Below are 17,854 nucleotides of genomic sequence, written 5' to 3' on the forward strand. Positions count from 1 at the left end.
CCATTCCTAGGGAAGCTAGGGATGTGGGCACAGGTGAGGCTATCCAGGCTTCTGTCTCAGGGGCACAAAGTGTCTATATTGAGCTGCAGACAGGGAAAGGAGCCAAGGTCAGAAATGGTACACTGAACTATGTGGTCAAAAGGACACACCAGGAGGCTCCTGCAAGTTTGGGAACTTTGAGTGTCTGCAAGAACTGGGAACACTATGCCTTATTTGTTGCCATCAGCGACCATCAGGAATATACTTAGCCCGGGAGTGTTTGTGTGCTGTCTGGGTCAGGGAGAAAGGCAACTTAGGGGAAAGCAGCCCATTTGTAATCAATTGGATGAGAGAACAGAACAAAACCTAATAGACTGAGTCCTGGTGTGAGAGCTGGCACAAAAACCTGTCTGATCATTTGGAAATGTGGTCAGGAAAGGGTGCAGACTTTTATCTCAATAGTGACCCCTAACTGCTGGCTGTCTCTCCAGGAGAAGAGGCTTTTCCTCAACTTGGGAACTGCAGCATGTAATACATGGAACTCTTGCTGTTCTCCATGGTGATAATGCAAATCAGAGTCTCCCTGAGAACAGCCACACTGACAGGTTTCAAGGGGTAGATAAAGTAGCCCAACCCTTCCAGTGTTTACTAGCAAGACACAACAAGATAATACTGACAGAGATCTTCAGGCTTCTTTGACAATTGTTTTCTGAGTGATTTTTAAATCAGTTATGGTGGTTGTGTGGGTGCACATGCACACATTCATGAAGAAATGAGGACGGTTTCTGGAAGGTTTATTGTCTCCTTCTACCCTGTGGGTCCCAGGGAAGAAATCAGAACTGTAGGCTTGTCATCAAGTACCTTTACCCACTGAGCCATCTTACCAGCCAGTCTCCTCAACCATGGACCTGAAGAAGCTATGTACCTGTATGTATATTCTCAATATGTATATATCAGAACTTTATTCATATAGAGTTGATTCTTTTTTCATCCAAGAATGAATGATTACTTTAGAGAAAATACATTCAACAAATTCATTTCATAGAGGGAGCTATGGGGTGGCAGGAGGTTAGAGAAATAAAAAGCCTCTCTGGAGCCTCCCCTTTGGTTGTCAAACACACTCTGGATGTAATTGGGTTCTCAATTTTTCTTCCCCTCTAGCCACTAAAGCTAGGGTTGAATCCTGGGCATTGTGCATGCTAAGCAACTACTAGACCACTAAGTTACATCCCAGGTCTGAACCTTGATTCACCTTCTTCAACAATTAAAAGGCAGGCTGGATGAAGACTGTCAGCTGTCAACTTGGGCACCCAAAGACCTGTCCGAGAGAATGGCTGATAATGCTTTCAAGACTAGAAAAGTTTAGTAATCTGAGAGATAAAAGGAAGGTCCACAGGTTACACTGTGAAATAAGGACAGTTTAGAGTGAGAAAGGTTGATATGCAATTATTTACATACACAATGCCAGTAGAAAAAGCCAGGTTAATCTACCTATCTGGTGGAATTTACCAAACCAGACAAACACTATTCTGAGGATGCACAAGTGATTAAGGCACACCTGGCCCCAGGCTCCTTCCAGACACTGAGAAGATGGCCATGGAGACCCACTCAGTATTGTAGTCACTTGGTAGTGTGGCCTAAACCAAGTCTCACCTAGTTTCCAGTGTGTCTATAGATGGCCTGTTTTCTGATAGGGTCAGCAAAACAGAGAAGGTGACCTATGACAGAGAGTAAACAAAGCCCCTACCCCATTACTCTGGCTGCTGAGATTGTAAAAGCTTGTCAGCACCTGTCTTGGGACCCACCGGATTACTTCCTCCACACTTAAACTTTGTGACTCATCTACAGTCTCTGAAGTTGGATTTACTCCAGGGAGCTCTAAAATTATAAAACAGTCACCTAGAAGAAACCCTTCTGCTGTGGGATGTTCTCTATGCTGTGAAGGTGTTGCTCTGATTGGTTAATAAATAAAGTGCTGATTGGCCAGCAGCCAGGCAGGAAGTATAGGCGGGACAAAGAGAAAGGAGAATTCTGGGATCAGGAAGGCTGAGGAGGAGTTGCTGCCAGCCACCACCATGAGAAACAACATGTAAAGATACTGGCAAGCAACAAGCCATGTGGCAAGGTATAGATGAATAGAAATGGGTTAATTTAAGAACTAAATAGCAGCCAGGCAGTGGTGGCACACGCCTTTAATCCCAGCACTTGGGAGGCAGAGGCAGATGGATATTTGTGAGTTCAAGGCCAGCCTGGTTTACAGGAGATCCAGGAAAGGCACAAAGCTATACAGAGAAACCCTGTCTCAAAAAACTAAAAAAACAAAAAAAAAAAAAAAAAAAAAGAAAAGAAAGAAAGAAAAAGAAAAAGAAAACTAGATAGCAAGAAGCCTGCAACAACCATACAGTTTATAAGTAATATAAGCTTCTGAGTGATTATTTTTCAAGTGGGTTGTGGGACTGTGGGGGCATGGTGGGACCTGGAGAGAACCCCTCCAGCTACACCCTTCCTCAATATACTCTGAGATCTGCCATGGTCAAGGGCAGCTTCAACAGTCCCGTCCCTCTTCTTTCCCAAGCTTGGATGGTCATTCTCTCCACCAGAAGCTTGTGTCCTCTGCAGCAGCCTTCTTGCACTGTGCCTGACCTGGAGCTTCCTCCCAACACTGCTTAGCTGGAGATCTTTCTTGCTATCAAGGATTCTTTACCCCATACCCAGGCCCAAGGAGGGTCACCTCAACTCTGCATTTCATCAGATGTGCCTAATCTACATTGTCATCCTAGATGAGAGGTGACAGATCTGCTCCAACCCTGACTATGAGTAACTCTGGAACATGATCCTGAACCCACAGAGATCAGTGGGGACACCAGAGCCCTGCATAGGTACCAGGCTGCCTCAGACAATTAGCCTGCCTACTTCATGTACCCGTCCCTACACGTTTCCAGAGACTTCTTTCTTTGATCAGAGGTGATCCAGTTCAACAATACAGCACCATAGGGCTGGAAGGTCAAAAGCCAATGGCAGGAGCTGGAGAGAGAGCTCAAAGGTTAAGAGCATTTGATGCTCTCTCACATGATGTCTAACAACCAGCTATAATGGGACCTGTTGCCCTCTTCTGTCCTCTTCAGTAACTGCAGTCATGTCTAGCACAGATGTACAAAAAGAAAAACAACCATTCACATAAAATAAGAATAAATCTAAAAAGAAAAAAAAACATCAAATACATGGTCAAGGGCAACAGAATCTACAAAAAGCTATTTTCCAAAGTGACTTGAAAGGTCTTATCTCTGTTGTGTGGTTATCACTGATGCTGTATTGGAAAAACAAACAAACAAACAAACAAACACAGAGGCAGATAGCTCTGGGTTTCCTGATTTCTTTTAGACTCTCTTAATGAATGGTTTTATTTCCTGAGAGTCTCTAGAGCAGTAAAGGTGCATTTCTCAATAGTTCGGTCCTTATGACCAGTTCATGAAAGTGTGTCTATAGAGTACCATATTTTAGGAGTAGCTAAATGCATCACAGCATGGATATAGTATAAATACTGAGTCCACCATAAAGTGTGTATCCAGGGGCCAAACCTGGCAATCCACACCCAAGACATCAGTCCCCTGTGTCACATTGGCTGGCTGTGAGGTCATTATGTAACACAGGCTGCCTGGAAATTGCAGAGATCCATCTCTGATGGTGAGTTCTAGGGTTACAGGAGTATGACAGGACACACCACAAAACAAACTGGTCCACGTGTGTAGAGTTTGAAATTACTTTTTATTTTAATCATAAAGAATATATTTTTTAAAGGGGGCTTTAAATGGGTAATCATTTGCCTTAGCAAATTTTGAAAATCAATAACAAGAACAAATAACAACAACATAACAAATCCATAACCAAAACAATTAAGATAAAGAACTTAAACCAATAATCAAACAAAAATTTAAGCTATGCAGAATTTTCTCACTGCAGACTGAGTAGCACAGACCTGGAGCCTGTGACTGACCTTGGACAGATAGCAAGGCAGTCAATGATTGCAACAGCCTTTTCAAGAAAAGCATAGCCATGCCTCTTTGGGGCTTTATAAGTCAGTTTTCACCGAGTTCAAGGATAGAAACGTTACAGGAAGTGGCTCAAACACAGTTGAGGGCTGACGACTCAGTCAGCTTGTGAAAGTACTTGACGGTAAACTGACACAGTAAGTTTTGTATTCCAACATCTCCTCCCTCCATGGTGTGGTATTTCTCACTGGGCCATTTGCTGGTAGATGTCACGTTTCTGAGTAACTGTTTTGTTGGGTTTTCTGTATTTCAGTCTCATTTTTGATGCTTTTTTTTTTCTTTTGGGAGTACTGAGCCAACAGACACATGAATCAGATTGGGTCTGGATCACCTGGAGGTCAGTTGGTATTTGCCTCATGGTAAGTTCAGAGGTATAATGGGGTGTCTTTTTCTGAGGAGGCCTTGATCCTAGGGTGAAAGAAGTCATGCTTTCAAGGTGTCTGTGGCTTCCTTTGGCTTCCTCAGTTTCTCAAGCGGTATTGTCAAGAAGGAAAGGGAGTCAAGGCCCAGAAGCAGCCATCCTGGGTCAATGGCTAAGCATAACTAAGGCCTATTCACACATAGGAAATAAAATAATAGGGAGAAAGTGCATCATAATCCAGAATTTTCCCGAGATTGGGCTCAGCAGGTGGCTCCTGGTTTACCAGCTCCTTCTGAAGCAGGCTCTCATCCTGGGCTGTGGCCTGTTCCAGCTCATATATCAGTTTCTCTGACCTAGGAGGGAAAGGCAGTTAGGACACAATCCTGCTGGGGACCTGCCATTGTCAGCTATTAAACTGCTGCCTCCCACCACCTCAACTGTGCTGGATGCTCAACATGGATCTTTTGACTGAAGTCATTGTTTGTACCCCCAAGGAATAAGAGTCACAGAGTAGCTGGGCCTAGAACATTCCTCAGCCCTAAACACCTGTAAGAAATTGGCTGAGTAATGGTTTTTCTGTTCTACTAGAAAGAAAGGGTCTTTCTCTTACAGTCTGGGGACATCACTTAGTAAATTTATCAAAACATTAATAATATAGCCAACAGCACAGGAGTGATACTCATTAATCATGATGAGTTACTGATAAACCACATCATTTTATTGATAGCCATATTGCAGCCTTGCATTCTGGACACTCAAACAAGGTCATGAATATAGCTCAGGCTTCATGCCCAGGACGCACCTTGAACATGACCAACATGCAAGACAGAATCAGTCGGTAATCCTAGAGCAGCATTTCCTGAGATGTGTGCCTGAGAACACTGGCCCTGATGGACTCTGGGATCAAACAGAACCTTGTAATTTCCTTAACCAGAACTGGGAATCTGCATCCTGACTCTTTGACCCCTAAAATGGTTCTGATCTTCCCTGCAGCTGAGGCATCTGCCTGGGTTCATTCTGGAAAGTCCTTACCCTATTCAATCTAGAGAACACTTGTCCCAGGAAGTGGGAAAATGCTGCACAGAGCAGTATTCAAAGGTAGGAATCACTTCTTTACAGGGGATGTTCCTAAGTGAAAATGTAATTTCAGCAAGGCCAGGTGATTCACAAATTTGGATTCCATCATGGGGAGGCAGAAGCAGGCAGATCTCTGTGAGTATAAGGAAAGCCTGCTCAGGCCATAGCAGAGTACTCAGAAGGGAGAAAGGACACAATTCCTCAGACACACTGAGTATTCAACATATTGATTCCTGGACAGAATTGTTTGTACACTCAACCTGATCAATACTCTGAAGTGTTTTTGCCCTGCTTGTAGCTGGGAGCCATGCATGTGAGTAGGAGCCCATAAATGACAGTGATCCCAGGTATAAAGGACCCACTTGGCACCACCTGCTCCCCCCAGCCTTGGTTTCTATCTCATTTGGGAGACCTCAAAGTGATGCTGCAGCTTTTCTGCCAAGTCCTTTTCCTGGGTGATCACCTCCTTCTGCTTCCACAGGACCTGCAGGCTTCCCTAAAATCTTTCAAATTCCTGTTCATTAGAACATTGTGTTCTTAGTGGAGAGGTGTATACAGGCATGTACACAGTCTCATACACATGAAGCACATACAAAGGATTAAAATAGCATACTGGTAGGTGAGGCAAGCCAAAAGAGCTTATACTACACTCATGGAAAAAAGAAGTGAGCAGAATACAACATCATGCAAGATCAACGGATGAGTAGATGAAGCACACCAGCACTTTCAGAAGAGTCTCACAACTCTGCCATCATTCCGTGAGGATTAATACTGCTGTGGGAAGTTTGCTCTTTTTGGCCAGACTCTGTTGAGATGGCTAGAGAATTTACTTCAGAAGCAGCAAATCGCCCACCCCAGCACTCAGCTTGTCAAAAGCCCCATCTGTTCAGCCAATCAAATCCAGATTGTATTCTCCACAATGGTAGACTCTCAAGGAGCACTCACAGAAAACAGGGCTCATGAGCTGCTACTCAGGCTTATGTCAGTGTGAACCAAAAGTCGGTCAAAGGGAAGAGAACACATTGGGATTCATGAAAAAAGGAGAAGGCCACATGCCACCCAAATCTATGACTATGAGGAGGACTCATTTGGCATTTACATGGGATACTCCTCGTAAGCCATTTCACCTCTGTGATCTCACATGACCCCTGCCAATCACATGAGCCTCAGGACCCACAATTCACACATTCAAAGCTCTGTGCATAGCATCCTACCTATCGAAATGACATGAAGGTTTGATATGTTATTGACCCATTTCCCTCATTGGACCGCAGATTCAGGCAGAACAGCGGAGATGGTTTGCCAATAATTTAGTTTCTCAGAAGAGCCTAACTTTCCAGAAGTACTTGTGCATGGACATTGAAGTGAACACCTCATATGGCATGAGGTGAGTGGCTGGATGGATGAGTAAGGTGATGGGTGAAAGCACAGGTGAGTGGATGGGCAGACAGAGACTGCAATGGGCAAATGGTGCCAGACCTTAGCCTGATCCACCTACCTGCCCATACCTGTTGTTGCTGGGTTTGGAGGTCACTGGTCTCTTCCTCTTGGTCCTCCCAGATCAATTTGAATGCTGCCAAGTAGATCTTCAGCAGGACCCAATCTTCTGTCCGACTGTTGTTCTCCTGCCTCAGCATGGCTACCTGCTCCTTAAGCTGAGTATGTTCCATTAGGACCTGGCTGTGCAGACCACTGGAAAAGACCCTCTGTAGAGTAAGGTCCTGCCAGACTCTTTCTGCCACCCCTGCCTCCAGGAACCATCACCCAAATGGCCCCAGGTACTCAGGAAATGTAGCATGAGCCCAAAATAGCCATGACAGCTACACTCAAAAGGCCAAAAAGAGAGCAGCTGATTAAAAAAAATTGAAATACTTCATAAAAACCCCAACACAAATAGGGGTCCATATCCTTTCAAAGGAAAGAGGTGTCCCTCAACTGTCCTGAATATTAGCAAGTAGTGGACAAATACCCTCTGAGAGAGGAAAGAAGACCCAAGGGAAGTTTATTCTATCTACAGTTTCCACAGAAACCAGATCTGTAAAGCCTAGGCCTGAGCTCCCTGATGCCCAGGGCTGCCTGACATTCCCCTCACAGTGCAAATTTCTTTTCTTTTCTTTTCTTCCTCTTTGCTTTCCTTTTCCTTCCATCCTTTCTTCATTTCTTCCTTCCTCTCTTTCTTTCTTTTTGTTTGTTTGTTTGGTTTTAAACATGGTTTCTTTGCTTAATAGTCCTATCTGCCCTGGAATTCTTTGTAGACCAGACTGGCCTTGAAATCACAGAGATCTGTCTGCTCTGCCTCCAGAGTACTGGAGTGGCACCACCACAGCACAGTTTGCTCTTCTATCTAGAGGCTCCTGAGGCTCCAGGACAAAGGTGGCAGGAGTGGATAGTCTCTTTCATCCTTAGCAAAACTAAGTGTAAGTGACACAAGTCAAAGAGATGCTTGTTAAGGTGCAAAAAGGACAGAACCAGAGCTGTGGATTCTCCAATCTAGAGAAAATAAAGGCAGCAATGGCCACTCAACAACTATTGGGGTCCATGCCAACAGGCACTTACCGATAGAAGACCGTCAGGTTGGCAAGCTCATCCACCTTCTCTGAAGTCTCGGTGTTCTCATTCTGCAATCTCTGTAGGTCAGTCATGACCTCCTCATGCTCCATCTTCAGATCTTCATACCAAGTATTTGGCCTGTGGGAGGGCATGGCACCAGGAACAAAGATCTTTATGAATATAGGCCTCAAGGATCATGTGAACACATGCTGTTGTCCTGATCTACTGCAACACAGTGGAGGTCTCAGTCTGGCTACTATGTACTGAAACTTCCTGGTGCTTAATTAACTTGTAATCCTGGCCCAGGCCAACAGAGACTGAGTGTTCAGATGGAGGGTGTCCTTGCTGCATGTGTTCCCTCAGCAAGCCTGGAGAGGCAGTCTAGCACAAGGACTCAGGTGCTGTGGACAGTCCAGATCTCCTGCCTGGTCACTCCAGGCCCATGGCTGGGATTGAAATGTCATGCAGAGACACAACATGGTTAACAGACTCACCAAGTCATCCCACTGCCAGCCAGGACATGCAGAGCTTGTACAAAGGAGCCAATCTCTACCCTGGTCCCACATCTCTACAGTTGTTTGACTACACTAGAGATCTACCTGCCTTCCTCAACTGATGGTTCAGGACCCTAAGGGACCACTCTCAGGGAGAGGTGTTCAGAGGAGTCTGCTGGACAGCCTGACGACATGATGACTTGACCAGAAGCACTTGTCTCTCTCTCCATGTGACTAGTGTCGACAGCCACTGCATCTAAAGGAAACTCCCGAAGCTGAATTGCAGTGATGCCTGGCCTCAGCTGGGGACACATTAGTCCATCTGCATCTTGCTTGTCTCCTTCTGTCCCCACATTACACCCCCAAGACCCAGGAAAGGTAAAAGATGAGCATGCCCAGCATAACAGCCTTGACCTTGCCAGATCCTGGCTTAGAGGAGGCACACACTAATGTTCTGGACCCTGGACCTTCAGGAATTATGAGAAGCAGGGATGTCCATTTGCTTCTCAGAGGCTCCAGCTCCTCTGCCCTAATATTGGAGGGCCCAGTTCTAGCCCACTTCCTCCAGGAAGTCCCCATCTCCTGCCCAGCACTCACTGTGTCTTCCCCAGAAACCCTTTTTGGTTGTTTTCCTCTGAGACTCAAGGCCAGCCTCCTTCCGTCTCTCTCTATTCTCTGGATGTTCTCCATTCTCTCTTCCAAGGAGACCCCTCAGTCTTGCCAGCAGCATGTCTATGCTCTACCCTGTAGGCACTGAAGGATGCCCTGAGGCAGTTGATGTTGCTACAACACTGGTGACATCACAGGGGATGCCATGAGCTCTCCAGGATACAATAGAATGTCCAGAGAAGGGACTGCTGATGTCATGGGGAACAGCCTTTGCCACCCTGCTAATTGGTTCTCCCTTAACTGACCAGAAGCCTAGATTCACTTTCTAGGAGCCTCTCTTGGAACATAGAGGAAGGTATTCAGCACCTCCTCCTTCCCAAGCCAGAGTTCTCTTAGCTTAATTAGAAGCCCCACAGTACATCCCCTGTTGGGAATTTAGCCATACTATCCAAACACTACCCAAGAATGTCTCATTCCTTCTTCAATATCCCTCTATTTATCAATATGATCAATTAAATTCTATTGAACCACAGATGAAACCCTAACTCTTTTCATTCAGAATTCAAGCTAGGATTGAGTTCAGACACTTACATTCCTGATGATTACCTTGGTATGCTGTCCAATGCCCAGATTTGTTATACGCCTGGGTGTACACAAGCAATGTCTTACTGTTAGTAAGAGGTACCCCACCTAGAACCTCTCTGTGTCCATAAGAGGCTTTAGAGGAACCACCTGTCTTCTTCCTCAATACTGCTAATGATGTACAGTCTTCACTCGGGAGCCATAGGCTACAGAGACCTTCAAAAGGGACTCCGTTTACTAGGGAACTACAAGTTTCTATTTCCCATGTGTTTAAGGCAGTTAAATTCAGATAGACAGTGTTTAGCCAGGAACTAGCCATCACATCCTGGACCTCACATCCTAGGTGCTTTTCCAGGAATGTTTTGAAGCTGGTTTTATTCCTTCTACAGCTTCAAGTTTCAAAGTAAAGTAACAACAAACACTGTATACCTCTCAGACAGAACAAATAAATAACAGTAATGTAATTGTGTGAGCATATCAGTGGCAAATCCAGCCTAACTGAGGAGTAGAAAACCAGGACTGTGTCCTGACCTGTGTGGTCCTAGACAGAGGGAAGATTGGGTGCATGTTAGCCTCCTCTGCAGAGACAGAGTGAGGTGGAATCAACACTGACCAGGCTGAACAACTGAACCCCTGCAGTTTAGGTTACAAGCAGACTCCCAGTCATCCTTCCAAGGAGCTCCTGCTGAGGCCATGGTCTTTGTCTGACCCTCTGCACCATTTAAAGTCATGCAGGCCTCTGTCCAGGGGATACATAGTTCTTTCATTCAGCAGCTGACAGGACAAGGAGCTGTGGTCAGGAACAGTGATCTCCTGCCATAAAATATGTGACAAAAATTATGTACAATTCAGTTGCGTTTAAAATCAGGGGCCTTCTGCATAGTTTTGGGGTCTATGTTAGCCTTGGGCAAGTGCTTGAAGAGCCCAGTTCTGATGTTCATTGGCATTCCCATGATGATGCATTCGGACACACCTGGAGCCAACCAGAACCAAGGTCAGAGAGCTGGAGTCACAGAGTGGAGAAAACATAACTGAACCAGGTTTGCAGAGTTGGGATCTGAGGTCCAGCTCTACCACATACCACCTGGCTGAACTTGGCTCATCATTTTCCTTCCCATGTATGTACCCTAGGGGGATAGCCAAGGAGCACTGTCTCTGGAATGACAGTGCCTGCCTCAGGCCAACAGATCACCAGAAGCCAATTCAGCTCAGCCAGTTCTCTGCAACAGGAATAAAGAGCAGGAGATAGACAGCCTGTGAGAGACTACTTAGGCAGAAGGATCTCTGCACATGATCAGGAGATGGTGACTTTGCCACCTGCCTTCCTTAGCTTAGTGCCCAGAAGAAAAGATACCAATGGGTTGGAAGTGCAGGGCCAGGGGCAGCATGGTCCTTATCAGACACTGGAAGGCAGGCCACCACTGACTTCCAGAAGGGATGGGGATTTCCTCCTCTCCTGGCTGCAGTTCAAGTCTGTCTGTCATTCTTTTCCTTCTTTCCTTCCTTCCTTCTTCCTTGGTACCTTCCTTCTTTCCTTCCTTCCTTCCTTCCTTCCTTCCTTCCTTCCTTCCTTCCTTCCCTCCCTCCCTCCCTCCCTCCCTCCCTCCCTCCCTCCCTCCCTCCCTCCTTTCTCTCTCTCTCTCTTTCTTTCTCTCTTTCTTTCTTTCTTCTTTCTTTCTTTCTTTCTTTCTTTCTTTCTTTCTTTCTTTCTTTCTTTCTTTCTTTCTTTCTTTCTGTCTTTTCTTTCTTTCTTTCTTTCATGGCTTGCTTGGAACTCAGAGATATGCCCATTCATGCCTCCATTGTTCTGGGATTAAAGATGTTGGCACCCACCACCCAGGTGCAGTTCAAGAATCTAGGGCTCTATGCTAGGACACCTACTCACAGGAAGGAAGCAGGAGGTAGGTACATTTTAGTTTGATGCCAAAGACAACTCCAGAACAGAGAGGCAAAGTGTCAAACTAACCCCAACACACAGTGAGATCTACCACTGGGCTAGAGTGCTCCACACATAGAGAGAGGAGACATTTCCAGGTAGGGTGGTGGACAGAGGCTGGACCCAGGCTGCAAAGGTGTCAGTGGTGGGTGCTGGGTTTCAGTCCTGGTGTCTGACAGCTGCACTCTGGCTTGTGCATGGGCTTCTCCATTCTAACCCTCCTCACTTTCCTTTCTCTTCACTTTGATGTTGATTTGAAGACAGGGTCTCACTGTATAGACTTGTCTGACCTGGAAATTGCTATGTAGAAGAGGCTGGGCTTGAGCTTACAGAAATCTGCATGCCTCTGCCTCCTGAGTCCTGGGATAAAAGGCATCTATCACAAGGAATGGATTACTTATTACCTTCTCTCTCTCCATCTTCAACCTGTGTCTCCCCATTTTCTGGGCTATGTGGCTCTTAAAATGATGTTCAGTGCCTTACCAGGAGGCAGGACCACAGGCTACCCTACTGCTATACCTGGAGGTTCTGCCACTGTCTACATTCTCTCAATCCTAGACAATATGTAAGTTGTTAGTCATTGTGGCCAAGTACAGCTTCAAGGACTGAAAGGTCCCCACTGGCTCAGGATCCATATTTTCTTTTTGGAACTGAAGAACTGTCTGCACTGAAAGGAGCTCACAGAATGGGGAGAGGGGGGCAGGGTGCCTTAGTTAGACTCTGGAGACAAATGATCCCTTCATTCTGTAGGACATAGGCCACCTACACTGCAAACCTACTGTATACTAGGTCTTTCTTGTACAAAGTAGGCAGTATCAAAGAGATGGTCAGTTGTCTTCTCAAAGGAGGCCAGCATCAATACACTCTCCTTCATGTTGGCCAAGCCAAATTTGGTAATAACCAGGTGTTCACCCTGTGGAAGGGAAGATGGTCAGATGAGTCTCAAGCTACTCCAGGAAGTTCAAAACCAAAGCAGAAGACATTATCCCAATACTAGAACCAATAGGAACAGCCAAGCAGCTGTTCATGGTACCACTAAAAGCAGGTGGTTTTTAGTGCAGCTTCATAGCCATTGGGGCTTGATGATCCCAAGGGCAAGGAGCCTGTCACTTGTCAATTGTACCTGGATGCTGTGCCACACAGAATTAGGAATCTGAGTTTTAAAAGGGGGGTTGCTTCTCCTTTCCTATGATCATTAAGCTAACACTAGAAACAATTTAGCTTATTCTAGTCAAGGAAACAAGCCAAACATACAACAGACTCATACAGGACCGCTGCTGTCACATCTTGTCATGTGAGGGAGGACTTCATGAAGCCTCCCCTGAGGAATTATAGCCAGGTGGTGATTATTTGGGGTGGGGTGGGGACAGACATATTCTCCAATGTTGTAAAAACTGGTGAGGTACTCATGGTTCAGTAAAGAACCTGTCCCTAGCATCTGCCCTTGTAAGCAGCCCTAATGACATTCTTTGTGTGGTTAAAAATAGGCATCAAAATAGAAGGACTAGGAGGAAGAGGAAGGGTATAAGGGGGCGTGGGAAGTGCACAAGAGAGGGTAACAGGAGGTGAATATGACCAAAGTGTGTCAGGATATACACACATAAAAGGACCATAATCAAATGCATGTTATGCTGTAACTTGCTTGATAATTGTTTTGTTATATGTAATTTTACTATGTTAAAGTCAAAACCTTCCTGTTTGAAAAAAGAAAAGGGGAATTACTGGGGATGTCTTTCTGCATGCTGTGAATGTGTTGCTTCAATTGACTGATAAATAAAACGCTGATTGGCCAGTAGCCAGGCAGGAAGTATAGTATAGGCAGGATAAGCAGAGAGGAGAATTCTAGGGAGTGGAACGCTGAATCAGGAGATACTGCCAGCTGCTGCTGCCACGAGAAACAAGATGCAAAGTGTAGCTAGAGTTTTTCTCTCTGGGTTCTGACAAGCCCCAGCGGTCCCTTAGCCCACTTATACAATAAACATACAGACAGACGCTTATATTATTTGAACTGCTCAGCCATTAGCTGAGGCCTACCATTGTCTAGCTCTTACTCTTATACTAAGCCAATTTCTCTTAATCTATATGTCTACATATTCCATGGCTTCACATGCAGCCTCTACATGAGGCTCCCTGGATGGCAAGCTGGTATCTACCCCTCTCTGCTTTCCTGTTCTTTCAATTCTCTTCTCTGCTAGTCCCGCCTGTACTTCCTGCTAGGCTACTGGCCAAGCAGTGTTTTATTTATCAATCAATCAATTATCCACAGCACTTCACCTTTTCCTTTTTTTAAAAAAAGGAAGATTTTAACTTTAAATAGTAAAATTATAGATAACAAAACAATTATCAAGCAAGAATTACAGTTACAATATTAAAGAAGTTATCCTATCTCTCTTATATTTGTGAGTCTAAGGTTTTATATCTAACTTATCTTTTATCATAACTGAGGAAATTATAACTAGACTTCAACTACATCAAAGACCTAAGAAGGATATAATATTACCTGAGAAATGGGAGAAGGATGCAAGCAAATTTTGGGAATCTTGCAGGGTAGACAGAGACAGCTGGCAGCCTGGATGGTCATCCGAAGTTTTCTTGTAAAGTTGGGGAATCTGTCTTCAGCCCACAGGGCTAGCGTCGCTTAGTCCTTTTTTTTCTGTGTCCTGTAAAATGTCTGGCAGTTTCCTCTGTGAAGCAGGAACCTAAAGGACCATTTTGTGAAGCAAAGTTCAGTGGTCACCTTCCCATGGGTCCTGCATGTTCAGTTGATCAAACAGTCCAGGCAAGAACAGTTTCTTGCCCAAATGACTATTTTTGCCAATTTGAGGATAAAGTACATATGGAGTGCCTTTGATGCCCATCCTCCTCTCTGAAGTAAATCGGTGCAGCCAGGAGCAGGTACCTTTAAAGTGAACATTTTGGCTTAACTCACAGCTTTTACAATCAAATGTTTTCCTTCAGTTACGAATATCCAAGACAACATAATTCAGATTCTCTGTGTGATATCCATCTTTACATGGCTTATATTCTATATTACCTTTACTGTCTCTTTAAAGACTTGATTTTTAAGACTTTTTATTTCTTTAATATAACTGTCTATATTCCTTTCTTTTTTCTTCCAAGCCTACAAACATTTTTACACATATTATAATCCATTTAGAGGTTTATTCCATTTGAATCTGTCTTATTGTGAATCTATTGTTTTAGACTGCAGCAATTGTAAGACCAAATCGGCTGCTGTGGCTGCTGGCTCCTCCCACCTCAGCTTACCAACATGGCGGTGGTATGTTTTCCGCCAGCTCTGGGAGCCATGAATTTGAAGAAATAGTGGGTCTATGCTTTTATCAAAGCATTGTGTAGCCCAGAAACCTCTTTTTTTTTGTACTAGGAAAGACTAAATCCACCACGCAGCACAATGTGCCACTTGTTGACGCCTCAATCCCTCCATACTGTTGGTCAAATGCACACACCAGGAACCTGCCATAGTAGCTCAAACCTGCATGTTGCGGCTAGCTACCTGTATGAGACATGAAGCAGGAACCTGGTTTTGGCTCCATTTAGGATTGCTTATTAAATATTTTCAGGTTTAAAGTGGAAACTCAAGCCATTGTGTGCCATTTGTAGCTAGAGTTTTTCTCTCTGGGTCCTGACAAGCCCAGGCAGTCCCTTAGCCCACTTATAAAATAAACATACAGATGCTTATATTATTTAAACTGCTCGGCCATTAGCTGAGGCCTACCATTGTCTAGCTCTTACTCTTATACTAAGCCCATTTCTCTTAATCTATATGTCGCCACATGTTCAGTGGCTTTACCTGCAGCCTCTACATGAGGCTCCATGGATGGCAAGCTGGTATCTACCCCTCTCTGCCTTCCTGTTCTTCCAATTCTCTTCTCTGCTAGTCCCACCTATACTTCCTGCCTGGCTACTGGCCAATCAGTGTTTTACATATCAATCAATCACCCACAGCAGTAAAGTACTGGTAAGCCATAAATCATATGGCAATTTAGATTAATAGAAATAGGTTAATTTAAGATGTAAGAACTTGATGGCAAGAAACCTGCCACAGCCATACACTTTAGAAGTAATATAAGTCTCTGTGTGTTTACTTGTGTCAGAGTGGCTGCAGGCAGGGTGGGACTGGAAAAAAACTCCAACTACATTATGCATAATTAATATTTGCTAATAAATGCATTTGAGTAAACAAAATCAATGGGTCATGAGGAAGAGGACCCAAGGTTGACCTCTGACCTCCACATAAACAGAGGGGCATCCACAGGATTATGCACCTACATGTACATACAACAAATAGATATAAACTTGTATTGCAGATCCAGTGAAATACCATAACCTTTAAAAAAATTCAAAGCAGAAGTAGACATACTTCCAGACACCCTCTCCTTCAGGGCTGGCATGGCCCCACCTGGTGTAGTTTATTCTTTGGTGCTGAATTGAGTCCAGGGTCTCAGGGATATTTACCTTGACCTTGTTCTATATCTGAGCTACATCTCTTGTTCTATAATGTCTTCTACTGCAGGACAGGCTTATCAGGAAAGGGTCATGGAAACACAATGCACTACTGTATAGAGAGGAAGCAAGCAAGCATAGCAACTTCCCCTTGTACTCCCACCTGAGAACAAGGTGATTTACATTGTGTGTGTGTGTGTGTGTGTGTGTGTGTGTGTGTGTGTGTGTGTGCTGGAGATCAATCACAGGTCTCATGCATGCTAGGCAGGCACTATACCACCGAGCCTGTAGCCCTACTCTCTGGAAATGGCTACAGAAGCAGCACTAGGAAGGGGTTAGGGAACCATCACCCAAGTTCCCTGGGCATCCTAGTGTTGTTAATTGTCAGTTTTGCTGTAGAATAAGACTCAGGACATGGACAAAAGCCATATTCAAGCTTTTCACCTCCAATGATTGGTTGTCTTGAAATTCTTACATGGAGAATTTACTGAAACACCTGATCCCATTAGCACAAATGGCCTTTGGTGGTGACACCTACTTCCTGTCCAGGTCAGTCCTCACAGAAGTGTGCTTTCTATGCTGTATAAACTCTCTGGTTGTTTGACAGACAGTGGGTTTCACAGCCCCTGACAACCTGGAGCATCCTTTCTCTCACACCTTGTAGGTCATCAGGTTGGAGAGCAGCATCATGAGCCTCCTGTCGATGCTCATGCCATTGTTGACATCTTGGGCTGGATCTTGTTGATTATGGTTGTCTGGGCAGCCTTCAATGCCCAGAGTTTTCTCCACCTAGGGAGAGCTACGAGTGAGTGGAGGCAGTCCCTTCTGGGAGCTACCTTACTCCTACTTCTTCCCTTTTGACAAGCACAAAGCAAACACTGCTCTATTATCAAAGGAGATTGTTGTGTAATTGTTGGGGAAGCAAATCCCAGGTTCAGGAAACTGCTGGGTATTGGCTGAGGGTCCAGATGCAATGGTACCTCATAGGTGTTACTGGATGTGATCTGGTTGCCTTTTACACCATTGGTGGCCATGACTGCCTGCAGGTTGTCACCTTCTACTAGAAGCTTGAACGTCTCCTTCTGACTCTGCTCATTGATATGGATGGCAGCTCTGGATACCCCTAGGTGCCCTGTGCAACCACCTACATTCAACACAGAATGCTTAAGATGCTACAACCACTATGTTCCTATTGTTAGGCTCAAAAATAGGGCTGAAGAATTGGCTGGTAACCTAGTTCATGCCATTCTCAGCCTATTTATCACCAGCAGTGTGTGTACTCTAGGAGTGACTATGTACTGCATGGGGTTAGGGGAAAGGTGGTTCAGAGGACTGTGCCCCAACCCACTGTCAGCTTGAAGAGAGAGCAGAAAAGAGACTAATGGATAGAGTTGCAGTCTCAGAACTAAGGATAAGAGAAGAAAGGACTTTGTGCAGCTGGGGATTTTTGATTGTCTTAGCTCAGGAAACTTCACTGATTGGAAATCTGACATCCTGATGAAATGTTCTCGAATTTTCTATGAATGTAGAATTGAAGGATTGTGATCTGCAGAGTCAGAGCCTGGCTCCCCACAGACTACATGTTCTCCCCTCCTCTGTCCCTCCCCCCAGGCCATGATCATAAAGGAGCAGTCAGTGATGCATAACCTCCCTGGCAGTGCCTGCCTCTGAGAGCTGGACCAGAGCAACAGCGCCCTCACCATGGCCCTGTGTGGCTCCAAAGGTGAGCTAAGCCCTCCGAGTTGGCTGTTTG

General features: G+C 44.9%; 2 protein-coding genes across 2 annotated transcripts in view; both read right to left on the minus strand.

Moving 5' to 3' along the window:
* Nucleotides 1-3,785: 3,785 nt before the first annotated feature.
* Nucleotides 3,786-17,854, minus strand: part of LOC143267304 (disks large homolog 5-like) — a 42,105-nt gene continuing 28,036 nt past the window's right edge. Inside the window, exon 6 of the mRNA XM_076544617.1 lies at nt 3,786-4,742. The gene's annotated coding sequence lies outside the window, so the exon portion shown is untranslated. The remainder of the gene's footprint in view (nt 4,743-17,854) is intronic.
* On the minus strand, nt 4,583-17,717 carry LOC143267117 (DNA-directed RNA polymerase III subunit RPC1-like). Its single transcript, XM_076544029.1, has 6 exons — nt 17,675-17,717; nt 17,082-17,245; nt 16,759-16,890; nt 12,417-12,550; nt 8,023-8,154; nt 4,583-4,742 (listed from the first exon to the last, which is right to left on the minus strand). Exons 1-6 carry the CDS (start codon nt 17,715-17,717, stop codon nt 4,583-4,585), a joined length of 765 nt encoding a protein of 254 aa, XP_076400144.1.

The sequence above is a fragment of the Peromyscus maniculatus genome, chromosome 9 (assembly GCF_049852395.1).
Source record: "Peromyscus maniculatus bairdii isolate BWxNUB_F1_BW_parent chromosome 9, HU_Pman_BW_mat_3.1, whole genome shotgun sequence".
Taxonomy (NCBI): domain Eukaryota; kingdom Metazoa; phylum Chordata; class Mammalia; order Rodentia; family Cricetidae; genus Peromyscus; species Peromyscus maniculatus.